The sequence below is a fragment of the Mobula birostris genome, chromosome 24 (genome assembly GCF_030028105.1).
Source record: "Mobula birostris isolate sMobBir1 chromosome 24, sMobBir1.hap1, whole genome shotgun sequence".
NCBI classification, from domain to species: Eukaryota; Metazoa; Chordata; class Chondrichthyes; order Myliobatiformes; family Myliobatidae; genus Mobula; species Mobula birostris.
The window spans coordinates 55,558,456-55,582,181 of NC_092393.1; the positions used below are offsets into that span (position 1 = coordinate 55,558,456).

The window sequence follows — 23,726 nt, forward strand, 5'->3', positions numbered from 1 at the left end:
GTCATGATGGAATGGCAGAGAATGGTCTAATTCTTTTATTTCTTGTGGTCTAATTCTGCTCAAATTGCAAAATTAAAAAAGGTGATGCCCTAATGAAGACTTTTGCCCAAAACATTAACGTTCATTCTCCTCCACAGACACTGCCCGACTTGCCAAGGGGTACTTCCAATATTTTGTATGTGCCAATTTAAGATTCTGCAGAATCTCTTGTGTGATGACACTAGATTGGGCATGGTTCCTTAAGGTTGTCACAGCCTGCTTTGGTGCAAGATCGCGGGGATAAACTCCCACTACCTATTAAATGTTAATTCCAAGGGAAATAGAACAACTCTAAATGAAATGAATCCAATGGATGATTAATTCAAATAATATTTTTATTTAAATTTTAGCCCGCAAAATATTTACCACATTAGAACACATTTGCCTTACCTGCATAGTCCTTTGGGTTTTTCTTATCTCCATTTTTAAAAAACTTTATGGTTGGGTATCCCCTGACGAGAAATGTATGCGCTAGCTCAGATTCTTCAGTGGCATCTACTTTTGCCAGTCTAATGTCAGAACCCTCTTCCTTCAGCTTCGCTGCAGCTTTACTGTATTCTGGAGCGAGAGCTTTGCAGTGACCACACCAGGGAGCATCTGGGGGGAGAAGCAGCCAAAGTGCCGGGTTATAATTCAGGTCACAGACTAATAGATTAGATTCAACTTTACTGTCATGGTGCAGAGCACAGATACAAAGCCAATGAAATGCAATTAGCATCTGTCCAGAAATACAAAGAATAGTGTTATTTACAAATTAACTGTGAATAAAAGTGCTACAGCACACAAATATAAAAGTACTGAGACAGTCCAATATGGGTGCAATACTGCTTAGCGCTGTGATGTGAGGTTCAGCAGGGTCACAGCCTCAGGAAAAAGCTCTTCCTGTGCCTGCTGGTGCGGGAGCGGAGGCTCCTGTAGCACCTACCGGATGGGAGGAGAGTAAAAAGTCCATGGTTAGGGTGAGATGCATCCTTGATAATGCTTTTCATCCTACCCAGGCAGCGTTTATGCTAGATGTTCTCAATGGTGGGCAATTGGGTGCCAATAATCCGCTGAATTGGGGGCCGAATATCAAGCAATCATTAAGTTACACGCACCATTGGTACACCTCACCACACTCAGTGCAAGATCTCATACCCAAATTAAAATATTCATGAAAGCATACAAATATTCTGGACATTCAAGAGCAGAGCAACAATGAATGTTTACTCCCCTGCATAGATGCTACCTAACAAGCCAAGTTCCTCCAGCAATTGAGATATGCTCAAGATTCCCAGCATCTGTAGAGTCCAGAATATCATCCAGATTATAGCAATTCATTTTTAGAAAGATTTCACTGAAACAGTGCAGCAATGTTGCTGAACTCAGGACAGCACAGTAGACAAATTCAGCTCAAGTTAAGGCTTTTAGCAAATTGGACTGTGCCACCATGCAATAACATGGAACAGCACAAAGTTTAGCACAGAGGGGCCAAGCACTTGTATCCTTACAGCAAAAACATTCCTTTGTTATGAAAGGAACTATCACGAGTACAATGAATCTGGTACAAGCTTAAATTCCTCGAAGTTTACTGCGTCTTTCAGCAAAGTCACATCTCCTTAACACAAGCCCCTGGGTGGCATGTCCTGAGGACTGATGTCCTTGAGCTATGTTTCTGAAAGAACAAGTACACAGCAGTTCATCTGAAATATTAACTGGTTCTCTTCCACGGTCAATATAGTGTGCAAGGTTTTATTTCAGATTTCTAGCATATGCAATTGAACCACCTAGCCCAGTATTACCCTGTGTGCTGATGCTTCCCAACTGTGGACAGTGTTCCGACTGGTTGCATCACTGCCTGCTATAGAAGGGGCCAAGGCACAGGATCAGACAGGGTTGTAAACTTATCCAGCACCATAACAGGTACTAAACTGACCTCCGCACCATCAAGGACAACCTCGAAAGGTGGTGTCTCAAGTTGCTGGCATCTGTCATTGAGGACCCTCACCACCCAATACATCCCTCTTCTCATCGAGGTACAGTACAGGCATTTTAGGAACAGCTTCTTCCCTTCCACCATCAGATTTCTGAATGGTTCATGAATGCAACCTCATTTTGTTCCCTTTTGCACAACTTATTTTACATATACTTGTAACCTACAGTACTTACACATGTGTGACAGCAAATTTCACAATGTGTCAAAACTTGTTTCTGGATTCCTTCAAATTCAGCTCAACGCAATCAGCTGCCGTACGGTATCAAAATGCTACACAACCCAAAACACAAATAGTTTCTAATGCCAAGACACCTGCAGCCATTCATCCTAACAGTATATCCTCTTACCAACCAGAGTATCATTTTAATACAAAGTAATCCTTTACAAACAAGTCTGTGCCAGACAGAGAACTGCCAAGGAAATTACACCACCATACAATATACAAGAACAGTTAAGGGATTAATGAGGCACTTGGCTGGTTTATAGGTGGATCTGACATCAGGGAGCCTATGTGGACTCAGTTGTAGTGAGGACTAGGCCAGTGTCGCCTATTTGCAGCAGTCCAGGAGAAAGGTGTTGGAATCAGTGCCAGGCTGTGTGGCGCAGCACCCATGCTGGCATTTGGTGTTCGCTACCATGGTGTTGCCTACTTGCAGCCAGCCAAGAGGTGGAGTTGGCTCCACATGGTGCCCATGCTGCCCTCCAGCGTTTGCTCAGAAGACAAGCAAATGCAGACTGCTGCAACATTTCTGGACTCAGGGACTTGGAAATTTTTTTTTGTGTGACTATTTTACTGCCATCTTATATATAATATACATGCCTTGTGCTGCGTCTGACTGTTGGTACTGTACTTTGTACCTTGGCCCCTGGAGTCACACTTGTTCAGCTGTATTCATGTATGGGTGAATGACAAATAAACTTGGAATTATCTTTTGAAACAGTGCTCTGTAGATGACAGGAACTAAAAGGGTTCTGAGAAACTGGCACTGTCAACTGCAACCATAAAATGACACTATATCAGAACAGACCAACTTTAGAACTTTTACCTTCAAAAAACAGCTGGTAGCAAAGCTGCCTCTCCCCAAAATCCCCCACCCCCACACTACTAATTTATTTTTAAAATCAAGAAACTCACCTTCAACAACCTTAGAAAAAAAAAAATCACATTCATCTTAATGGACAGCTGTATGCAGAACACTAGATAACTCCAAGACTAATTAATAGTGCCCTTACTATGAGCCTTACTCAAATTTAGCCAAATCACCACAGAAACAATATCTGAACAGTAAAACTACCCATTTAATCATTGAACTAAAGAAACTGACAAGCAATTATCATCGCTGAAAACAATAACTTGTCAGGGGACAGGTTTTCAATCTACTCAGACTTGGGAAACAAGGCCTCAAGGCCTAGGTAATGCAAATATCTGAACAGAAACCTTAAAAGTTGCAAGAGCATTATTAACTACAGAAACAAAGACAACTAGAGAAATAGCAGTAAGGTACTGTACGGTACACTGCAATGTGCTCATTATTCTGGGCCACATGACATCTTTATTTAACGTGCCAAAGCTGGTGAATCTAGCCATTCCTAATAAGTGCCATAAGATGAAGTGTGTTGGCCCCCAGGAGCTTCAGTCACCTCAGCAAAACAAGTCACAGTCTTGCACGGTTACAAGGGATGATGTGATGCAAGACCAATATCTTCTTTAGAACAGTGGAGACTCCAGTGCATTCCCGATTCCAACCTGAAATATCAAAAGGCCTGGATATAATGGATATGGAGAGGAAGTTCCATCAGAATAAAGGGATGTCCATTTAAAGCAGATGAGGAGAAATTTCTTCAGCCAGAGGGTAGAGAATCAGTGGAATTTGTTGCCAGACAACTGCAGGCCAAGTTACTGCATGTATAATGCAGAGATCGATAAGTTTTTAAACTGGTAAAGAGGTTAATTATGGGGGGGGGGGGGGAGAGAGAATGGGAGAATGGTGTTAAAACTCAGGCAAGGTTGAATGGCAGAGCAGATTTAATGGGCCGAATGATGTAATATGCTCTTACATTTTATGGTCACATGCTACATCCTTGTCACTCAAATCTCTTCCCCTTTGAAAAATGAACAGGCTATGACCCATCCAAGGAGACCCTTCACTAGTCAGCCCCTTTATTTTATATGCTTCTAGCAAATCTCGCTTTATCTTTAAACACTCATTCCAGATCAAACCCAAATGACTTGGATGCCTGCAATTTCATCACCACATGCCATTACTTAGTACTTACAGTTATTTGCTTTTTGTATTTGCACAGTTTGTGTTTTGCACAATGACTGTTCGTCAGTCTGTGTAGTTTGGTCATTGATTCTATTGCAAGTCTTTGTTTTACTGTGCATATCTGCAACCAAATGAATCTCAGAATGGTATATGGTGATATTTACTTTAATCTATTTACTTTGCAGCCTGCCCTCGATCATTTGCAGTTAGGAAACTATTTAGCATCAGAAGCACTGCCCTCAAAAGGCAGACAATACTTCATGAATTGACTTTATTTCTTCCATTTTTCACATACACCAGTCAAAATCTTTACATCTCCATCTAAATGTGCAATCATAGTGATTTATTATAATTTATAATAGAACAGTCAATGTAACATAGAAATACACTCAAATCAGCGCAAGTTCTTCAGTCTGATGGCCTGGTGGAAGAAGCTGTCCCGGCTTTTATGCTGCAGTACCACTTCCTGGATGAAAGCAGCTGGAATAGATTGTGGTTGGGGTGACTCAGGTCCCCAACAATCCTTCAGGCCCTTTTTACACACCTGTCTTTGTAAATATCCTGCATCATGGGAAGTTCACATCTGCAAAAGCGCTGGGCTGCCCGCACCACTCTCTGCGGAATCTGATTAAGGGGAGGTACAGTTCCCATACCAGGCAGTGATGCAGCCAGTCAGGATGCTCCCAATTGTGCTCCTGGATGGCTTAGTGGGCCAAAGCCATCCAGAACTATTGTCCCCAGTCTGCCAAAACACTTTCAAACAACCTCAGACCAAAGGAAGTCATAATAAGTCCAGATGCCTACAGTAAATAACCAACAGGGGATTGAATTCCTCCAAATAGATCAGAAGAAAAACCGTCTGATCCAAGAAAACCAGTGACGAGCAAAGTGATTGCAAGGGACAGCATTCCTGCTTACTCTGTTCAGAGAAACCATTATACCAATCTAGGCAACATTTTTCAGTGTGCAGAAACAGGGGCAAGATTGCTCTCTGTACAAGGGTCGTGGCAAGAGGACTCCAAATTCCCTTTTTATTTGATCTTCATAATCAGATAAAATTTATGTAATCCGAGGGAGGAGACTTCAATCTTGTACTTTGTACGTACACTAATGCTGTCATCACACTAATCTTTACCAGTTTACTACGAGTACCAAAAGAATCAGTCAAGTAGCAAACAATTACAGCCTGTAAAGCTTCAATAGAGAATCCAATCACTGCTGTCAATGGGAAATTAGAAAACAGTTGAAGCCTTAGGGATTAGACAGGATGAAGACCTCCAGAGCCCTCAATTTACAACTCATCCCTTAAATTTGCACCACTCACCTCAGTTAGTTGCTGCAGGTTCTTTATTCCAACTTCACTGGTTAAAGCATTTCTCCTGATTTCCATTAGATGATTTTTTTTTATATAAAAAGAGACCAGCTTTAAAATATACAACCCGCAGAATCAATCTCAACCTCTGGTCCATCAAATCCTGCTCAAATATCTATTAAACCCTTCCGTTAACATTCCAGTCGATGGTTTCTGGCATCATCTTTCTCCATAAATTGCAGTGCTAAAAGAGTTTTTAAGTCTTACACATGTCCAACCTGGAGAAAGCCAAAAGAAACATTATCTTCAAACACATCACCCTTTTCCAACAGATGCAAGCATTGCTTTGGCTTGGTTTCAGAATCAGAACAGGTTTACTATCACTGGGATATGTCTTGAAATTTGTTAGCTTTACAGCAGCAGTACAATGAAATACTAAGATCACCAGGGTCTCTCTTCCCGCCATTACAGACATTTACACCACACGCTGCATCCGCAAAGCAAGCAGCATTATGAAGGACCCCACACACCCTTCATACAAACTCTTCTCTCTCCTGCCATCTAGCAAAAGGCACCAAAGCATTCGGGCTCTCACGACCAGACTATAACATTCCCCCAAGCCATCAGACTCAATCCCCAGAGCCTGCACTGACACCAACCTACTGCCCTCTACTGTGCCTATTGTCTTGTTTATTATTTATGGTAATGCCTGCACTGGTTTGTGCACTTTATGCAGTCCGGGGTAGGTCTGTAATCTAGTGCAGTTTTTGTGTTGCTTCGTGTAGTACCATGGTCCTGAAAAACATTGTCTCGTTTTTACTGTGTACTGTACCAGCAGTTATGGTCCAAATGACAATAAAAAGAGACTTGACTTGGTAAATATAGAGAACTGAATTAAAGTATAAATATGTCCATTAAATAATGAAGTTAAAATAAGTAATGCAAAAAAAGTGAGGTAGTGTTCATGGGTTCAATGTCCATTCAGAAATCAGATAGCAGAGGGGAAGAAGCTGTTCCTGAATCACTGAGTGTGTGCCTTCAAGCTCCCTTACCTGAAGAGGGCATGGCCTGGGTGGTGGGGTCCTTAGTAACGGACAACGCCTTCCCAAGGCACCAGTCCTTGAAGACATCTTGGATACTATGGAGGCTAGTACCCATCAATGGAGCTGACTAATCCTATAAGTTTTTGCAACTAACTTCGATCATGTGAAGTAGCCCCCACTCCCCCTACCCCCCCCCATGCAGCTAGTTTGCTCTCCATGGTACATTTGTAGAAGTTTGAGTGTCTTAGTTGGCCTCAAATTCCAATTGAATATAGTCACTGTCTTGCCTTCTTTATAGCTGCATCAATGTGTTGCATCCAGGTCAGGTCCTCAGAGGTGTTGATACCCAGGAAATTGCTCACTCTCCACTTCTGATCCCTCTATTTCATTCCCTCATCTTACCCTTCCTAAACTCCACAATCAACTTGTTGGTCTTGTTGACATTTCGTGCAAGGTTGTTGCTGCAACAGTACTCAGCTAACTGGTACATCTCACTCTGGTACATCTCACTCTGGTACATCTCACTCTGGTACATCTCACTCTGGTACATCTCACTCTGGTACATCTCACTCTGGTACATCTCACTCTGGTACATCTCACTCTGGTACATCTCACTCTGGTACATCTCACTCTGGTACATCTCACTCTGGTACATCTCACTCTGGTACATCTCACTCTGGTACATCTCACTCTGGTACATCTCACTCTGGTACATCTCACTCTGGTACATCTCACTCTGGTACGCACCTCCATCGCCACCTGAAACTCTGCCAGTGCTTGTATTATCAGCAAATTTATAGATGGCATTTGAGTCACACAGCCATGTGTAGAGTACAGCAGTGGGCTAAGCACACAACCCTATGGTGCACCAGTACTGACTCATTCTCATTACAAAAAAATAAAGAAAAACAAAAATAAATAAACCGATGGCTTTCCTACCTTCATTTACTTAGATAATACACATTATCTTTGTGGCTGCTCCTCTTAGCAACGCTGTCCAAAGGGTCACCATTGATACTGAACCCTTCTGCTGTTTGATACGTCTAAAATCCAATCGCACTTAAAGATCCTACAAATGGTACGGCTACTGTCCCTATTGTGGACCTCAACTACCCAGATTAAAAATGACTCCCCTAACCACTGCTGTTCCTTGTGCAACCAGTTTACAACCATCCAGGAGAGGGAGTTGGTGTGCTCCACCAGAGGCACCGCTGCGTGGCATCCAAGCTCGAGCTGGTGCGGCTTCTCAGCATTCGCTTGGCAGAACACAAGCTGTATTAGGGCCAACTGCAGATTTCTGCATCATTCATGGACTGTCTTGGAGTATAGTTTTTGTGTGATTATTTTACTGATATCTTATGTGCTATATACAGTTAGAAGAAAAGTTTGCGATCTCTTTGCAATTACCTGGTTTTCTACATTAATTACTCAATGTAGTCTTCATCTAAGTCACAAAAGACAAAAACAATCTGCCTAAGTTAATGATACACTAACGATTATACTTTTCATGTCTTATTGAGCACATCGTTTAATCATTCAGTCAAGGGTGGAAAAAGTATGTGAACTGATAGAACCTCCTTGTATTTAGAAACTGGTAGAACCTCCTTGGCAGCAATAACCGCCAAATGTTTCTTGCAGCTGCTGATCAGACTTGCACAACAGCAAGGAATTTTAGACCATTCCTCCATACAAAACTGTTCCCATTCATCAATATATCTAGGATACCTTGCATGAACAGCCCTCTTCACCACAGCATCTCAACCGAGTTAAGGTCTGGACTTTGACTTGGCCATTCTAGAATTAATTCTCTTATATTTAAACCATTGTGCTGTTGACTTACTCTTCATTGTTTTGTTGCATCATCCAACTTCTATTCAGCTTCAGGCGACGGACCACTACCCTGACATTTTCCTGTAGAATGTCTTGATACAATTTTGAATTCATTGTTCACTCAATGATTGCAAGCTGTCCAGACCCTGAGGCAGCAAACCATGATGTTCCCTCCCACCATGCTTCACAGTTGGGATGAGGTGTTGGTGTGCGGTGTTCTTTTCCGCCAAATTTAGCAATGTGCATCTCTGCCAAAAGGTTCAACTTTTGTCTTATCAGTCCACAGAACACTGTGGAACATCTGGGTGGTCTTTTGCAAACTTGAGGTGCACAGCAATGGTTTTTTTTTGAAAGCACTGCTTTCCTCCATAGTGTCCTTCCATGAACACCATTCTTATTCAGTGTGGTTTTTTTTAAGTGGAAATAGGAAGAGAATTTAGCAAGCTCTAGAAATTTCTGCAGGTCTTTTGCTGTCACCCTTGGGTTTATTTTCACCTCCTTTGGTATTGCACATTGTGTTCTTTGTGTGACCTTTGCAGGATATCCACTGCTGGGGTGAGTTTCCTCCATCTCTACACAATTTCTCTTACTGTGGACTGATGAATTCTCAAGAATTGTAGAGATGCATGAAGCTGGAAAAGCATTTCTAAAGACCCAAGGTCCTCTGAAAGTTGTTTTGATCAAGGTATAGTACACTAACCGATCTTTCCTGATAACAGCAGGCTGTCAGTTATCCGACTTGTGTCCTCTACAACCCCACACCTCCAATCTCACTGGAACACCTGACTCCAAATAGTTTTTGTAGAAGGCATTACTCAGAGTTTCACATACTTTTCTAAAGCAAGACTGATTACTTAAATGGTGTACTCAGTATTGACAAGTAGTACAATTTTTTGTGTTTTTTTTTTGGCAGATTGTGTTTGTCTATTATTGTGACTTAGATTAAGATCAAACCACCTTATGAGAAATTAATATAGAAAACCAGGTAACTGCAAAGGGATCACCAATTTTCTTGCAACTGTATACCTTGCGCTGTGTGTGACTGTTGGTACTGCATTTTGCACCTTGGTCCCAGAGTAACACTGTTTTATTTGGCTGTATTCATGTACGGTTGAATAACAAACTTAAACTTGAAGTGAAAGCATTTCCAAAATATCCCACTCTTCCCTCTCCCTATTCTGACCAAGCTGCTACTCTGGCCCAACATCTGAAAAAAAATTACAAACTCACCCTTGCAAAACTTCAGTAAACCATACAACTGCTGAGTATCTGTATTGTGTAGATTTTCTAACACACCCAAATGATTAAAATTAAATAGATGTACTGAAGGTCAACTTTTGCAAGAGGACACCCAGGCAACAAATCAACCTTAATTTTACTTACAGTAAGCGTTCTTCTTTTGAAGAGGCAGCAATCTTATTAACACTTAAGTAGTTAAAGCCACTCCAACAGTTTATTGTGTTTATGTCTACATACAGAAGTCCCTGCTAACAAGTCTGGTGGTGGCTGTTACCCAGAACTGACGACTTCCCAGTTCAGGCTCTGATCAAGCAGCATACAGTTAAACAGGGCAAAACCACTATCTGATTTTCAAATCAGCTGCACTCAAACTCCAGCTTACAAAATGTTCAGAAAACAACCTCAAGTCAGAAAGTTCTTTCAGGTCAAGCACCTGCCCCAATTTGGAGAAGGGTCCAGGTAGCCTTGGCCGATCCCAGATCTCCCAGCTGATCCCAGCACACTTCAAAAACTGGCAATTAAATCACAACTGCCCTAGCAAACTGAGATCACTGAGGGTAATGATTACAAACACAAGCTTGAGGCCCGGGAATGGGGGTCCAGAGGCAGTCTGTCTTTGTGTGAAGGTGGGAAAGGAGTTTGTGGTGTTGTGCTGAACACTGTGGGCAAGCTATGCTGGCACCACAATGCACGGTGACACTTGCAAGTTACTCTCACCATACCTATGGGTATATTGGTCATTACCTCAAACGACGTTGCATTGCATGTTTTGATAAATTCACCCAAACCCTTATCCCCCAAGTTCAGTCTCGCGGTTTAAAGAGTTTCATTCAATCTTTCCATCCTGAATTCAGCACCACTAAAAGTCATTAAAAGGCAATTCAATACAGAGGCTATAACAAATTTCAATCATTCTACACCTTCAGCTACAATCGAGATAGTCTAACCAGTATTTTAAATCAATCGATAGTCAGCGAAGTGGAAAACCCTCCCTGAAGTTTCAGCTCATTCTTGTGGTTTGAAAGTGTTTGGCACCATTCAAACTTTAAGAGCAGAGGACACACCCGCTGCACTATCTCCTTGGAACCCGAGACAAGGAAGCGGGCCACTGCTTTTCGCACACGTCAACTAAAGTTGCCGCAGAGCGTCCGCCCCTTCCATTTTTCCGAATTGCTAGTGGACAACTCGAGCTATCAATTAGCCCGCTCCGTCCCGTGCCAACCGACAACTTTCCTCGCCGCGAGTACGTGCAATCTAGCGCAAACGCATTGGTAGGCGAAGGTTACGGGGGTGAAGGCAGAAGAATGGAGTCGAGGGAGAATCAATCAGCCATGATGGAATGGGGGAACGGGCAAATTCTAGCTAACAGGAAGTATTAAAAGTCCGAGTTTAAGAAAGCAAGCTGTCGAATAAAAAACGCAAATCAGTTCGCTTCAAACGGAATCTTTCCGTCACACCGCGTAGAAATTGAGCATCTCCGGCGTATGCTACGCTTATAAATTCCAGCATTTCAGTTGCCCCCCCCCCCGCCCTGCATGTAGACAATGCAGAGGAATATCAGGCAGGCCACCATGGGAAACACTTCCTTCTTTAAAGTGCAGACAAGAGAAATCCTGCAGGTGCTGGAAATCCGAGCAACACGCACACAAAATGCTGGAGGAACTCAGCAGGCCAGGCAGCGTCCGTGGAAAGAAGTACAGTCGATGTTTCGGGCCGAGACCCTTCATAACGGAGCTTGAGCCCTGTCGAAGGGTCTCAGCCCGAAACGTCGACTGCATTCCTAACCACTGATGCTGCCCGGCCTGCCGAGTTCCTCCAGCATTTAGTGCCTATCGCTCCTCTTTGAAGTGTCAGGAGAGAAAGTAACAGTGAAACTTCACTGCAGCCCCTCCTCCAGGCGGAGAGCGAATCTAAATCAGTTGAGTTAACTCGTCCTCAGTACGTTAAGGAATGCAACGATTAGTTTTCCACCGGGCTACCTGATGTGCCCACGGACTCCATCCACATCGCCCGGTCCAGCCCCTCCTCTGTCCGGCCATTTGCCCACCCGGCCCTCAGCTCCCCACTCCTGTAGACCCGGACTAACAGACCGTCACTCTACTCCCGTTTCTCCTCAGGCCTGTGCGCTCTCTCCGCCCCACCTTCGCCGCCAGTCCCCAGTCCCGTAAGGACTCTTTACCACCATCCCCTACCGCTGGCCCGAGAGGCCCAGACTACTGCTCCCACAACGCGACACGCAAACCCGGCCCCCGCACAACGCACAGAAACACAAGGACGCTATTTCCTCATTGAGAGCCAGGCTGACAGCGTGAAACTCCCTGGTCAACGGCCCTTAAATGCCCCGGGCTCTCCCATCCTCCTTACAGTCCCCTCTTCCACCCTCCCAGGGCCCCGGCCGCCCCTCTCCCCGGGTCCTCTTCTACCCTCGGGCCCCGGCCACCCCTCTCTCCAGGTCCTCTTCTACCCTCGGGCCCCGGCCGCCCCTCTCTCCAGGCCCTCTTCCACCCTCGGGCCCCGGCCGCCCCTCTCCCCGGGTCCTCTTCTACCCTCGGGCCCCGGCCACCCCTCTCTCCAGGCCCTCTTCCACCCTCGGGCCCCGGCCGCCCCTCTCCCCGGGTCCTCTTCTACCCTCGGGCCCCGGCCGCCCCTCTCCCCGGGTCCTCTTCTACCCTCGGGCCCCGGCCACCCCTCTCTCCAGGCCCTCTTCCACCCTCGGGCCCCGGCCGCCCCTCTCCCCGGGCCGCACTCACAGAACTCCACCAGCAGGTGCCGGTACTGCTGCAGCGCCTCATCGAAGTTGTCCTGCTTCAGGACCAGCACGTCGTCCTCCTCGGGGATGTCGGCGGCCAGGGCCAGGGCAACAAGACACAGCAGGCGTGCGGGCCACATCGCGGCTTGAGAGACGGCGGCGGAGCGGGAGCGGGAGCGGAGGCTGGGGCTCGTCGGTCGGTCCGGGCGGCAGGAACGTGGCAGCGGAGACGCGGACGGGATAGGAGGGGGAGCGTGACTGCGCAGGCGCTTAAATCCCGTTTAGCGGCTCGTGGAGCAACCTGATTGGTCGCCACCCGCCGCCGGAAGTGAAACTCGAGAACGCGCAGGGTGAGCCGTGTCAAAGGACAGCCGCCGTATCTGCCAGCATCAATCATGGTCGGTGGTCCAGGGGACGGGGGGAAAGAGTCAGAGTCACTGGGCGGTTTAGGCTGTGGGAGCCTCCCCTCACGGCGAGAACTTCTACACCCTGACCTGTCCCCTTCCATCGAGGGAGGCTCATTTGATAGAGGGAGAGAGGAGTTGGCCCCATGTTCAGAAGGGGGAGGTGCCCCTGACCTAGTACAAGGAGAAAGGGACCCGTGGAGAGAAAACTTCTCTTGGACTAGCTCCGCTGCAGGGAGAAACCTCCCCTGGATTCGTCCAACTGCACCCAAAGAAATCACATAGGCTGGGTTCTCAGCACCCAAAGTGAGAGAGAGATAGAGAAACAGCCCCTCTCCTCCCTCATCCCCACCCATCCCAATCCATTCAGAGAAAGGAGAACCTTCTGCCTGTTCCACTGAACCAGGCCGAGTCCAGACAGCGAGGGAGAGACAAGATGGTGCTGGTGATCAACGGTGACGTTTTTCAGACAGCTCACAAATCTTCTAGATACTCCAGTAGAAATACTTATTCAGAACTGCAGTCGCTGCAGCCTGTAATTTCTCTTTTAAGGGTGTACTGTTGAACTGAGTAAGTGATCTGGCGCTTTTGCACTCGGGGCTTTTCTGTGAACTGGACTCTGGCAAGTGTAGAGGTATGGCTGGGGTGGCCATTGCTGAGGGTGGGTGCTGCATCGAGGCCTGATAGCAGGAGGTGAACCCATGGTTGGCAGTATTTCACTGCACCTATTAAATCATCGAGCAAGATTAAAATCGTCAAGGATGAGAGCAAAAAACGGACAGGTGTCCAGTGTCCTGCCTGCATTTGACTGGCCTCCCTCTCTTGTCACTGCTACCATTGGATGGGAGGTGCAGGAGTCTTGGGTATCACACCGCCAGGTTCAGGGGCAGTTGTTACCCCCCCCACCCCCCCCCCAGCCATCGGCCTTCAGTCGCCCCAGTGCTGGACAGGCTCCGCGGCTGTGGACTCACTTTTTTGGGACTCTGGAGTCAGTGTGCCTTGTGTTTTTGTTGACATTTTTTTCCCAACTACTTGCGCAATTTTTCCTCTTCCAGAAGGAGCGGTCTTGTGTGTGTTTTGAATTGTATTATGTTTGTTTTGTGGGTGCCTGCAGGAAGATGAATGTCTAGGTTGTATTAGATGTACTTACTGTACCCTGAGAATAAATTTGAACTTGACTCACCATGGGAAACACAATCTGCCAGAGGAACTCAGCAAGTCAAGAAGCTTCGTCAGAGGAACTAAATCATCAGTCGTTTTGTGTTGAAGCATGTCCTGCAAACTCCCATCATCCTGTCCACTTACTTGTAAAGTGTTTTTAACGTACAGGGCCTCAACCACTTCCTCTGGCAGTTGGCTCCATATATTTATCACCCACTGTGTACAGCACTTGTATTTCAGGTTTTGCAGCAGCCTTTCAACTGGAAATGGAGATGATTTCTTTCTTCTCACTGATGGTGCTTGACCTGCTGAGTTCTTCCAGCAGATCGTGTGTTGCTCCATATCCCGGCATCGGCCGTCTCTTGTGCCTCCAGCGTGGGGAGACCTCTCCTGGGCCAACCCGTACGACCCAGGAGCAGAATTAGGTCGATCGGCCTATTGCGTCTGCTCCGCCTCCCATCGTGGCTGATTTATTGTCCCGATCAGCCTCGGCTTTAAACGCACCCAATGACCCGGCCTCCACAGCCGTGTGCGGCAACAAATTCCACACATTCACCACCTTCTGCTTAGAAGTTCTTCCTCATCTCTGTTCTAACTGAGTGTGCCTCTATTCTGAGATTGTGCCCTCTGGTCCTAGACTCCCCCACTTTAGGAAACATCCTCCCCAATTTCACCCAGAGAGAGAAGGGGGTGCTGGAGGGAGTAGGGAGTGTGCATGTAACTTCTAGACCAGTCCCACTGTATGGACATAGAAAGACTTGTCAGAGAGACTCGCTCTGGCCTTTGACCCTGCTTCAGAGAAAAACAAGCTTCCACTCCATCTGAGGAAGGGGTGTGGGAGCAGATTCAACTATCCTCAGCCGATAGGGAGTGATACCCCAGAGAGAAATTCTCCTAGAACAGAGAAGGAGGCTTTCTTTTGACCAACTTCTCCCTACCGAGACAGTCAAATGTAAATTGGGTGAAGATTAGACTACAAGTTTACATACAGCTGTGCACATCTATCTCAAGGCTGCTGAGACATTTGCTTATTTTTTTTTAAATACAAAACTTGCAAACAAGAGAGGAAGTAGAAAATGCTGAAAGTTGAAAGATGGGTTTTGGTTTGATCTGTCACTGGAAGTGGGGACTAGTTGGGGAAGCCCCTTTAAGGGTTTAATCAAAACAAACACAAGCGGCAGAACTAGAAGAAGGTGTGGTGAAAGTATGAGAACAGTTGCTGAAAGTAATCATCTGAGCACAGTAACTGCACCGAGCTGGGCTGTGAAATGGCATCCATTTCTGGGCCTTGGGTTTCACCTGAAGCATTTGAACGAAACAGTTCCTCCATCATAAAAGCTTTCTCCACAGAGTATCAATTGGATCAGTCACTTACCTTGCTTCATTATCACAGGTGCGCGTGGGTTGAGACGTAAATAAGTTTCCTGATTCACAGTCCACACGTTGCTGTCAAACATCATTCCTTTTTGCTGAGTACCATGGCAGGACTTTCATACGATGAAAGACTGGATCGACTAGGCTTATACTCGCTGGAATTTAGAAGATTGAGGGGGGATCTTATTGAAACGTATAAAATCCTAAAGGGATTGGACAGACTAGATGCAGGAAGATTGTTCCCGATGTTGGGCAAGTCCAGAACGAGGGGTCACAGTTTGAGGATAAAGGGGAAGCCTTTTAGGACCGAGATGAGGAAAAACTTCTTCACACAGAGAGTGGTGAATCTGTGGAATTCTCTGCCACAGGAAACAGTTGAGGCCAGTACATTGGCTATATTTAAGAGGGAGTTAGATATGGGCCTTGTGGATAAAGGGATCAGGGGGTATGGAGAGAAGGCAGGTACAGGGTTCTGAGTTGGATGATCAGCCATGATCATACTGAATGGCGGTGCAGGCTCGAAGGGCCGAATGGCCTACTCCTGCACCTATTTTCTACGTTTCTATGTTAACAGAAAGTGAGCCTGTTTCCCACTTTTGAACAATGATGAACTATTCTCCCTACTACCAGCCTCCTTACCACTACTCCACTCCGCTCATTCAGATCATCCATGGTTACAGCCCTCGACCTTGCCTTTGGCAAATGCAGTGGATCAATGCTCCTCTCGCCTGCATCGTTACTGACGACTCAGAAAATGTGAAAATGTTGATAGAACTTCATTGGCCCAGAACGTTAACTCCATTTCTCTCGCAGCAGTATTGACTTGACCCACTGAGGATCTGCAGCATTTAAGATGAAGATCTCAAGATTAGCTTTATTTGTCACGTGTACATCAAAATATACAGGGAAATGCATTGTTTGCATCAAATCAAATCAGCAAGGATTGTGCTGGGGCAGCCCACAAGTGCCACTCCAGTTCCATCTCGAACATAGCATGGCCACAACTTACTAGCCCCAACCTGTACGCCTTTGGTCCGTGGGAGGAACCCAGAGCACCCAGGGAAATCCCGCACGGTCACGGGGAGAAATGTACAAAATCCTTACAGACAGTGGTGGGAATCGAACCCTGATTAGCTACTGTACTAACTGTTACGCTAATGTGCAAACTGTTAGTAAGCACCAAATTCTGAAAAACTCTATGTTGCCTGAGAGGAAATTCACAAACACGTTGTGATAGGAATATCAACAGTTAAAGAGAATCAAAATCAGCTTTAATATCACCGGCATGTGTTGCGAAATTGTTAACTTAGCAGCAGCAGTTTGATACATGAAATATAGAAAAAAGAAGTAGATCAATTACAGTGAGTATATGTACATTAAATAGTTAAATTAAAAATAGTGCAAAAACAAAAATTTAACGAGTGAGGTAGTGTCCATGGGTTCAATGTCCATTTAGAAACGGGATGGCTGAGGGGAAGAAGCTGTTCCTGAATTGTTGAGTGTGCACTTTCAGGCTTCTGTCCTGGGTGATGGGGGTCCTTAATAATGGACACCACTGTTCTGAGGCACCACTCCTTGAAGATGTCTTGGGTACTACAGAGCTGACTAACAACTTTCTGTAGCTCCTTTCCATCCTGTGCCGTAGCTCCTCACCCCCTGCCCTCATATCAGACAGTGATGTAGTCAGTCAGAATACTCCCCACGGTACATCTATAGAAGTTCTTGAGTGTTTTGGGCAACAAACCAATCTCCTTAAACTTCTAATGAAATATAGCCGCTGTCTTGCCTTCTTTATAGCTGCATTGATATGTTGGAACCAGGTTAGATCCTCAGAGATCCCCAGGAGCTTGAGATTACTCACTCTCTCCACCTCTGATCCCTCTATGAGGATTGGTTCATGTTTCCTCGTCGTACCCTTTCTGAAATCAGCTCTTTGGTCTTATGGACATTGAGTGCCAGGTTGTTGCTGCGACACCACTCAACTGGCTGTCATATCTCGCTCCTGTACGCCCTCTCGGCGCCATCTGACATTTTGCCAATAATGGTTGTATCATCAGCAAATTTATAGATGGCATTTGAGCTATTCCTAGCCACACAGTCATGGGTATAGAGGGAGTAGAGCAGAGGGCTAGGCACACACCCCTGAGGTGCGCCAGTGTTGATCGTCAGCAAAGAGGAGATATTATCACCAATCTGCACAGATTGTGGTTTGGAAGTCGAGGTTGCAGTTGCAGGGGGGAGGTACAGAGGCCCAAGTTCTGTAGCTTACCAATCAGGACTGTAGGGATGATTGTATTAAACGCTGAACTATAGTCAATGAACTCCATCTTGACATAGGTCAAGATGATTTAAGTCCATGTGAAGAGGCATTGAGTTTGCATCTACCATAGACCTATTGTGGCAATATGCATATTGCAGTGGGTCCAGATCCTTGCTGAGGCAGGAACTGATTCTGGCCATGACCAACCTCTCAAAGCATTTCATCACATAGATGTGAGTGCTACCGGGCAATAGTCATTACAGCAGCTCAGTCCATTCTTCCTGGGCACTGGTATAATTGTTGCCTTTTTGAAACAGGTGGGAACTTCCACCCATAGCAGTAAGAGGTTGAAAATGTCCTTGAATACTCCCGCCAGTTGGCTGGGTCAAGTTTTCAGAGCCTTACCGGGTACTCCATCGGGGCCTGCTGAAAGACTGCCAGACATCGGCCTCCGAGACAGAGATCACAGTGTCACCTGGTGCAGCAGGGATCTTCTGTAGCTATATTTTCCATTTCAAAGCGGGTATAGAAGGCGTTGAGCTCACCTGGTAGTGAAGCATCGCTGCCTTTCATCCTATTGGGTTCTGCATTGTCTGCAAATCCTGCCAAAGTTGACGTGCACTTGATGTTTCATCTCTTGGCCATCAGCAGCCCACCTCTCTTCCCCTTCCAGTCCCTCATGGTTATCACTGCTCCACTGTCCCTTTCCCTCACCTGTATGCCTTGCTCACCTAATCTCCCCGTATCAATGTCAATTTGCCTATGACTCTGGCAGGAAGGCAGAAATAGTTTACTTTTGCAGCATGGCTCTTTGTTTTATTCAAATCCTGATCTGGAGGTGAACCTAAGCATGTTATCTTCAGGGACACAGCTACCACGCAGCTCCACTGGTCCAGTTTCAACACCACCCTCCAGTGCTGCCTGCGTGGAGTTTGCACGTTCCCCCTGTGACAGTGAGGACTGCCTCTGGATGCTCCAGTTTCTTCCTGCATCCTAAAGAAGAGTGGGTAGATAGGTCAGTTGCCCCCTAATGAGTTCTTACTTATTTATTGGGATACAGTGTGGAATAGGCCCTTCTGGCTTGTCAAGCTGCACCACTCAACAAATCCCGATTTAACTTTACCCTATTTACAACAACCAATTAACTTACTAACTGGTACATCATTGGACTGTGGGATAAAACTCGCCTGTTCACAAGGAGGGCGTACAAACTCCTTATAGATGACATTAGAATTGGACTCGGAAATCTGGCGCCCCGACCTGTGACAGTGTTGCGCTAACTGCTACGCTATTGTGGCACCCCGAGTAGGGTGGGACGTAGAGACCCCGCCCAGCCTGAACATTCTCTCCTCTCCCCTCTGCCATGAGGCAGCAGGCACAAAGCCTGAAATCAAGTACTACAAGGCTCCATCCCACTGTTGCTTTGCTTCTGCAGATGGTTCCACAGATCCCTGTTGTGACCTTCCCTCCCTGGGAAGTCTGGATGTCCAGCTTCTTCCCCTTTACCGTCAGTCTCCTGATCCAGTTACCTCTTTCCCTGAAGTGCTGCCACATTAACTCTAACATCTGTAAGGGGGTTTCGTCTCTTATGTTACTGTGTAGGCTAATTAAAATGGCTTCTTTGTTATGTTATACTTGCAAATGCTTCTTTGTTATGTTAAACGCTGAATAAGTTTTTGCACTAGCAGTTTGTTTTGGGTTAGGCGGTGATAAGAAGATGTTACGAACCAATTGGGATAGTTGTTATGGTTTTGGTGTATTTGAAGATACTGTATGCGTGGGGTTTTGGGGCAGAAGGCGGGAGAGCGAGACAGAGGATGGACCAGGTGCTGTGATGTCCGCTAACGGGGTCAGACCCTGAGGAGGGCATTCGGCGAGGAGACGAAGACGGACTCATGTGGAGCGTCCGGTCGACCACCGTTGTTGATCCCAGGCGGCCGGTCGAGGTGGTCTGAGGGGTCGCAGGGTGAAGAAGAAGGTCCTGAGCTCCAACTGTTTGTGCACGAAGAGATTGAACTTTGATAAGTGTGGCGCCTTTTATCTTCCTTTTATATTTTATTCTCTATTAATTATATAGTTCCAGTAATATCTATAAACTGTAAATCATTTAATCGTATCTGGTGTATTGTCTGTTATTTGGGCAGGGTCAGACAGCATCCACACAAACTATTACCCAGTTTGCCGGGGCCGAAGGCTGTTTCCCTAGACAACAGCGAGCTGAGCGACCCTGAGGTTGGCCGGGGGGCTACACACCTCTCAGTTATTCCATTACAGTCACTTCAGCATTTCTTTATTTTTAAATTTATTTATTGAGATAATCATGCCCCTCCAGCCCTTTGAGCCTCGCCGCTCAGCAGTCTTCCAATTGTTAATCCTAGTCTAATCGATTAATCTACTAATTGAAAGGTCTTTGGACTGTGGGAGGAAACCAGAGCACCCGGAGGAAACCCACACGTACAGAAGAACATGCAAACTGCTTACAGACAGCGGTGGGAATTGAACCCAGGTCACCCGAACTGTAAAGCATTTTGCTAACCACTACGCTACCACGCGGCCACATATTCTTGTCACGACTTCAGACTGTACTACAGTCCTCGCATTATCCTACTGAACTATGCACCATTCTGTCGTCTTGTGCTCCGCTCCGTATTGAACATTACTTCATACACTGCTTACCCTGGTCTTCACGGGAGCAAGGAATTTCATGCTGGTCTAAGCTAATCTGAATCCAGAGAATTCCAAACATTCATGTCCTTCTGAGTGGGAAGATACCATTCCACACCTCTGCCTAAAATGGCAACCCCTCATTCTGAAGTGGTGCCCTACCCCTGAGTGTAGATACCCCCCACCAGAGGAAACATCCTCCCAGAAACTACCTGTCAATCTCCACGCAACTGCTCAAAGCTGCAGGAAGCTGAAGAGAGTTGTGGACTCAGCTCAGCACTTCATGCAAACCAGCTTCCCCTTCATTATCTCTATTTTTATTTTATTTAGAGATACAGACTCATTCCAGCCCAACGAGCCCAGCAACCCACCTACTTACCACTAACCTAGTCACGGGACAATTTACAACGACCAATTAACCTACCAACCCGTATGTCCTTTGGATAGCGGGGGGAAACCTGAGCACCCAGAGGAAACCCACATGGTCACGGGGAGAACACACAAACTCCTTAGAGACGAAGCCGGACTTGAACCCGGGAGAGAGGCGTTGGAGTCGGCACGCTCTATCGGAGCGCCGGGGCTGGTGTGGCATGGTGTCCAGTGCTGCCCCCCACTGTTCACTTGGCAGAAGACAAGTCTGATTGTGTTCAACTGCAGACTGCTGCAACGTTCACGGACCCAGGGTCCGGGGCTAGGTTCATTTTACCAATATCCATGTGCTTGTTATGTAATGTGCACCTTGAGCTGTGTGTGACTGTTGGTAATGAGTTTTGCACTTTGGCCCCAGAGTAACGCTGTATTCTTGGGTACTCACGTATGGTTGGATGACAATTAATCTTGAACTCTGATCTACTTTGTCCTGATCTGTGATAGTGTTGTACTAACTGCAACATTACCATGGTGCCACGTGGCATCTACACTTCCTGTTGGCTCTGGAAAGCAGCCAGAATAATCATGGACCCATCCCACCCCAGTTATTTTTACTTCTGCTCCCCTCTCATCAGGCAGGAGATACAAACGCCTAAGGATACATACCACCAGGCTCAACGACTGCTTCTATCCCACTGTTATCAGATTATTGAACACTAAAAGACGAACTCTTGATCCCCCTGCACTGTCAGACAAAATATTAAACTGAATCCACCTGCTCCTGTGCCCACAGCCCAACTCTCTCACACTTTTGTTACACTGTGAATGCAAATATCATTTGAAAACAAGAGGCAGTTTTATGAGGAAATAATGTTGAAGTTCACAATATAAAATGCGACTTCATTTAAAGCCATTCTGATTTATTGATCCTCTCTCTGTTTGAGTTAACCATGTTTCACTTGCTGGTCACCAAGGCACCTGCTTATTGCAATACTATACCATTTCTGTATGTAGTAACCTCTTGTGTAATCTATAGCAGTAGTGATTATTTTAAAAATTTTGTTAACACTACATTAATATTTCATTGCATTAAGTGTTCAATACTCAAAGATCAAAGTAAATTTATTATCAAAGTACATATTAGATTAGATTAGATTCGACTTTATTGTCATTGTGCCGAGTACAGATACAAAGCCAATGAAATGCAGTTAGCATCTGGCCAGAAATGCAAAGAATAGTGTTATTTACAAAATAACTGCGAATAAAAAGTGCTACAGCACACAAATATAAAAGTACTGAGACAGTACAATATGGGTGCAATACTGCTTAGCGCTGTGATGTGAGGTTCAGCAGGGTCACAGCCTCAGGGAAGAAGCTCTTCCTGTGCCTGCTGGTGTGGGAGCAGAGGCTCCTGTAGCGCCTACTGGGTGGGAGGAGAGTAAAAAGTCCATGGTTAGGGTGAGATGCATCCTTGATAATGCTTTTCACCCTGCCCAGGCAGCGTTTATGGTAGATATTCTCAAAGGTGGGCAATTGGCTGACGATAATCTGCTGGGCAGTTTTCACCATACCACTTTACGGTCCGATATGGGACAATTGCCATACCACACTGAGATACAGTTGATGAGTATGCTGTCAATGGTACAGCGGTAAAAGTCCATCAGTATCCTGGGACAGAGGTGAGCTTTCTTGGTGCTCCCCCCAGGAAATAAAGGTGCTGTTGCGCCTTTTTGATTAGGATGGAGGAGTTCAGGGACCAGGTGAGATCATCGGAAATTCAAGGAATTTGAAGCTTGATACACGCTCCACTACAACTCCATTGATGTAGTTGGGGACATGAGTGTGGCTCCTAGCATGCCTGAAGTCCACAATGATCTCCTTGGTCTTCTGGGTGTTATGGGCCAGGTTGTTGTCGGCACACCACGCGGCCAGGTGCTGGACCTCGTCCCTGTAGGCCGTCTCGTCATCCCCTCTGATCAGGCCAACCGCCGTGGTGTCGTCTGCGAACTTGATTATGGAGTTCGAACCATGTACAGGAACGCAGTCATAGGTGAAAAGGGAGTACAGAAGAGGGCTCAGCACACAGCCTTGAGGGTGAGAGTGGAGGAGGATGGGTTGTATATGTCACCATTTACAACCCTGAGATTCATTTTCTTCTGGGCGTGCTCAATAAATCTATAGAATAAAAACCATAATAGAATCAATGAAAGACCACACAGTAATGTAGTTGTTAGCACAATGCTTTACAGTCCAGGCAGCCTGAGTTCAGTTCCTGACGCTGCCTGTAGGAGTTTGTCGTTCACCCCGTGACCACATGGGTTTCCTCCAAGTGTTCTGGTTTCCTCCCACAGTCCAAAGCCATACCAGTTGGTAGGTGAATTGGCTTTGTAAATTGTCCCGTGATTGGGCTAGGATTAAATCGGGGGATCGGTGGCTGGCACAGCTCGCAGGGCCGTTTGAGCTGTAGTTTGCTCTCAATAAATAAAATAAAGAACTTGGGTGTTCAACCAGTGCACAATAAAACAACAAATTGTGCAAATACAAAAAGAAAATAATAATAATAAATAAGCAACAAATATCAAGAGCATGAGATGGAGAGTCCTTGAAAGTGAATCTATTGGTCGTGGGAACATTTGGAAGATTGGCCAAGTGAAGTTATCCCCCCTGGTTCAAGAGCCTGATGGTTGAGCAGTGATAACTGTTCCTGAGCCTGGTGATGCACGTCCTGAGGCTCCTGTACTGTCTTCCTGATGGCAGCAGTGAGAAGAGAGCATGTCCTGGGTGGTGATGGGGTCTCTGATGATGGATGCTGCTTTCCTGCAACAGCGTTTCATGTAGATACAAGGTTACAATAATATGTTTAGCTAAAATTTAAGACCACAAAACTTCTAAGCAGAATTGGGCCATTTGGCCCATCGAGTCTTCTTCATCACTCACAACACGCTGGAGGAACTCAACAGGTCGGGCAGCATCCGTGGAAAAGATCGGTCGACGTTTCGGGCCGGAACCCTTCGTCAGGTCTGTAGAGGGAAGGGGCAGA

At 45.9% G+C, this 23,726-nt stretch overlaps 1 protein-coding gene across 1 annotated transcript in view; it reads right to left on the reverse strand.

Annotated features, from left to right (window-relative positions):
* Nucleotides 1–12,710, reverse strand: part of p4hb (prolyl 4-hydroxylase, beta polypeptide) — a 36,222-nt gene extending 23,512 nt beyond the window's left edge. The window contains exons 1-2 of the mRNA XM_072242659.1: nucleotides 12,456–12,710; nucleotides 430–636 (exon numbers count right to left, since the gene is read on the reverse strand). Of these exons, the coding sequence (XP_072098760.1) occupies nucleotides 430–636; nucleotides 12,456–12,594 (346 nt within the window). The 5' untranslated portion in view covers nucleotides 12,595–12,710. The remainder of the gene's footprint in view (nucleotides 1–429; nucleotides 637–12,455) is intronic.
* Nucleotides 12,711–23,726: the final 11,016 nt, after the last annotated feature.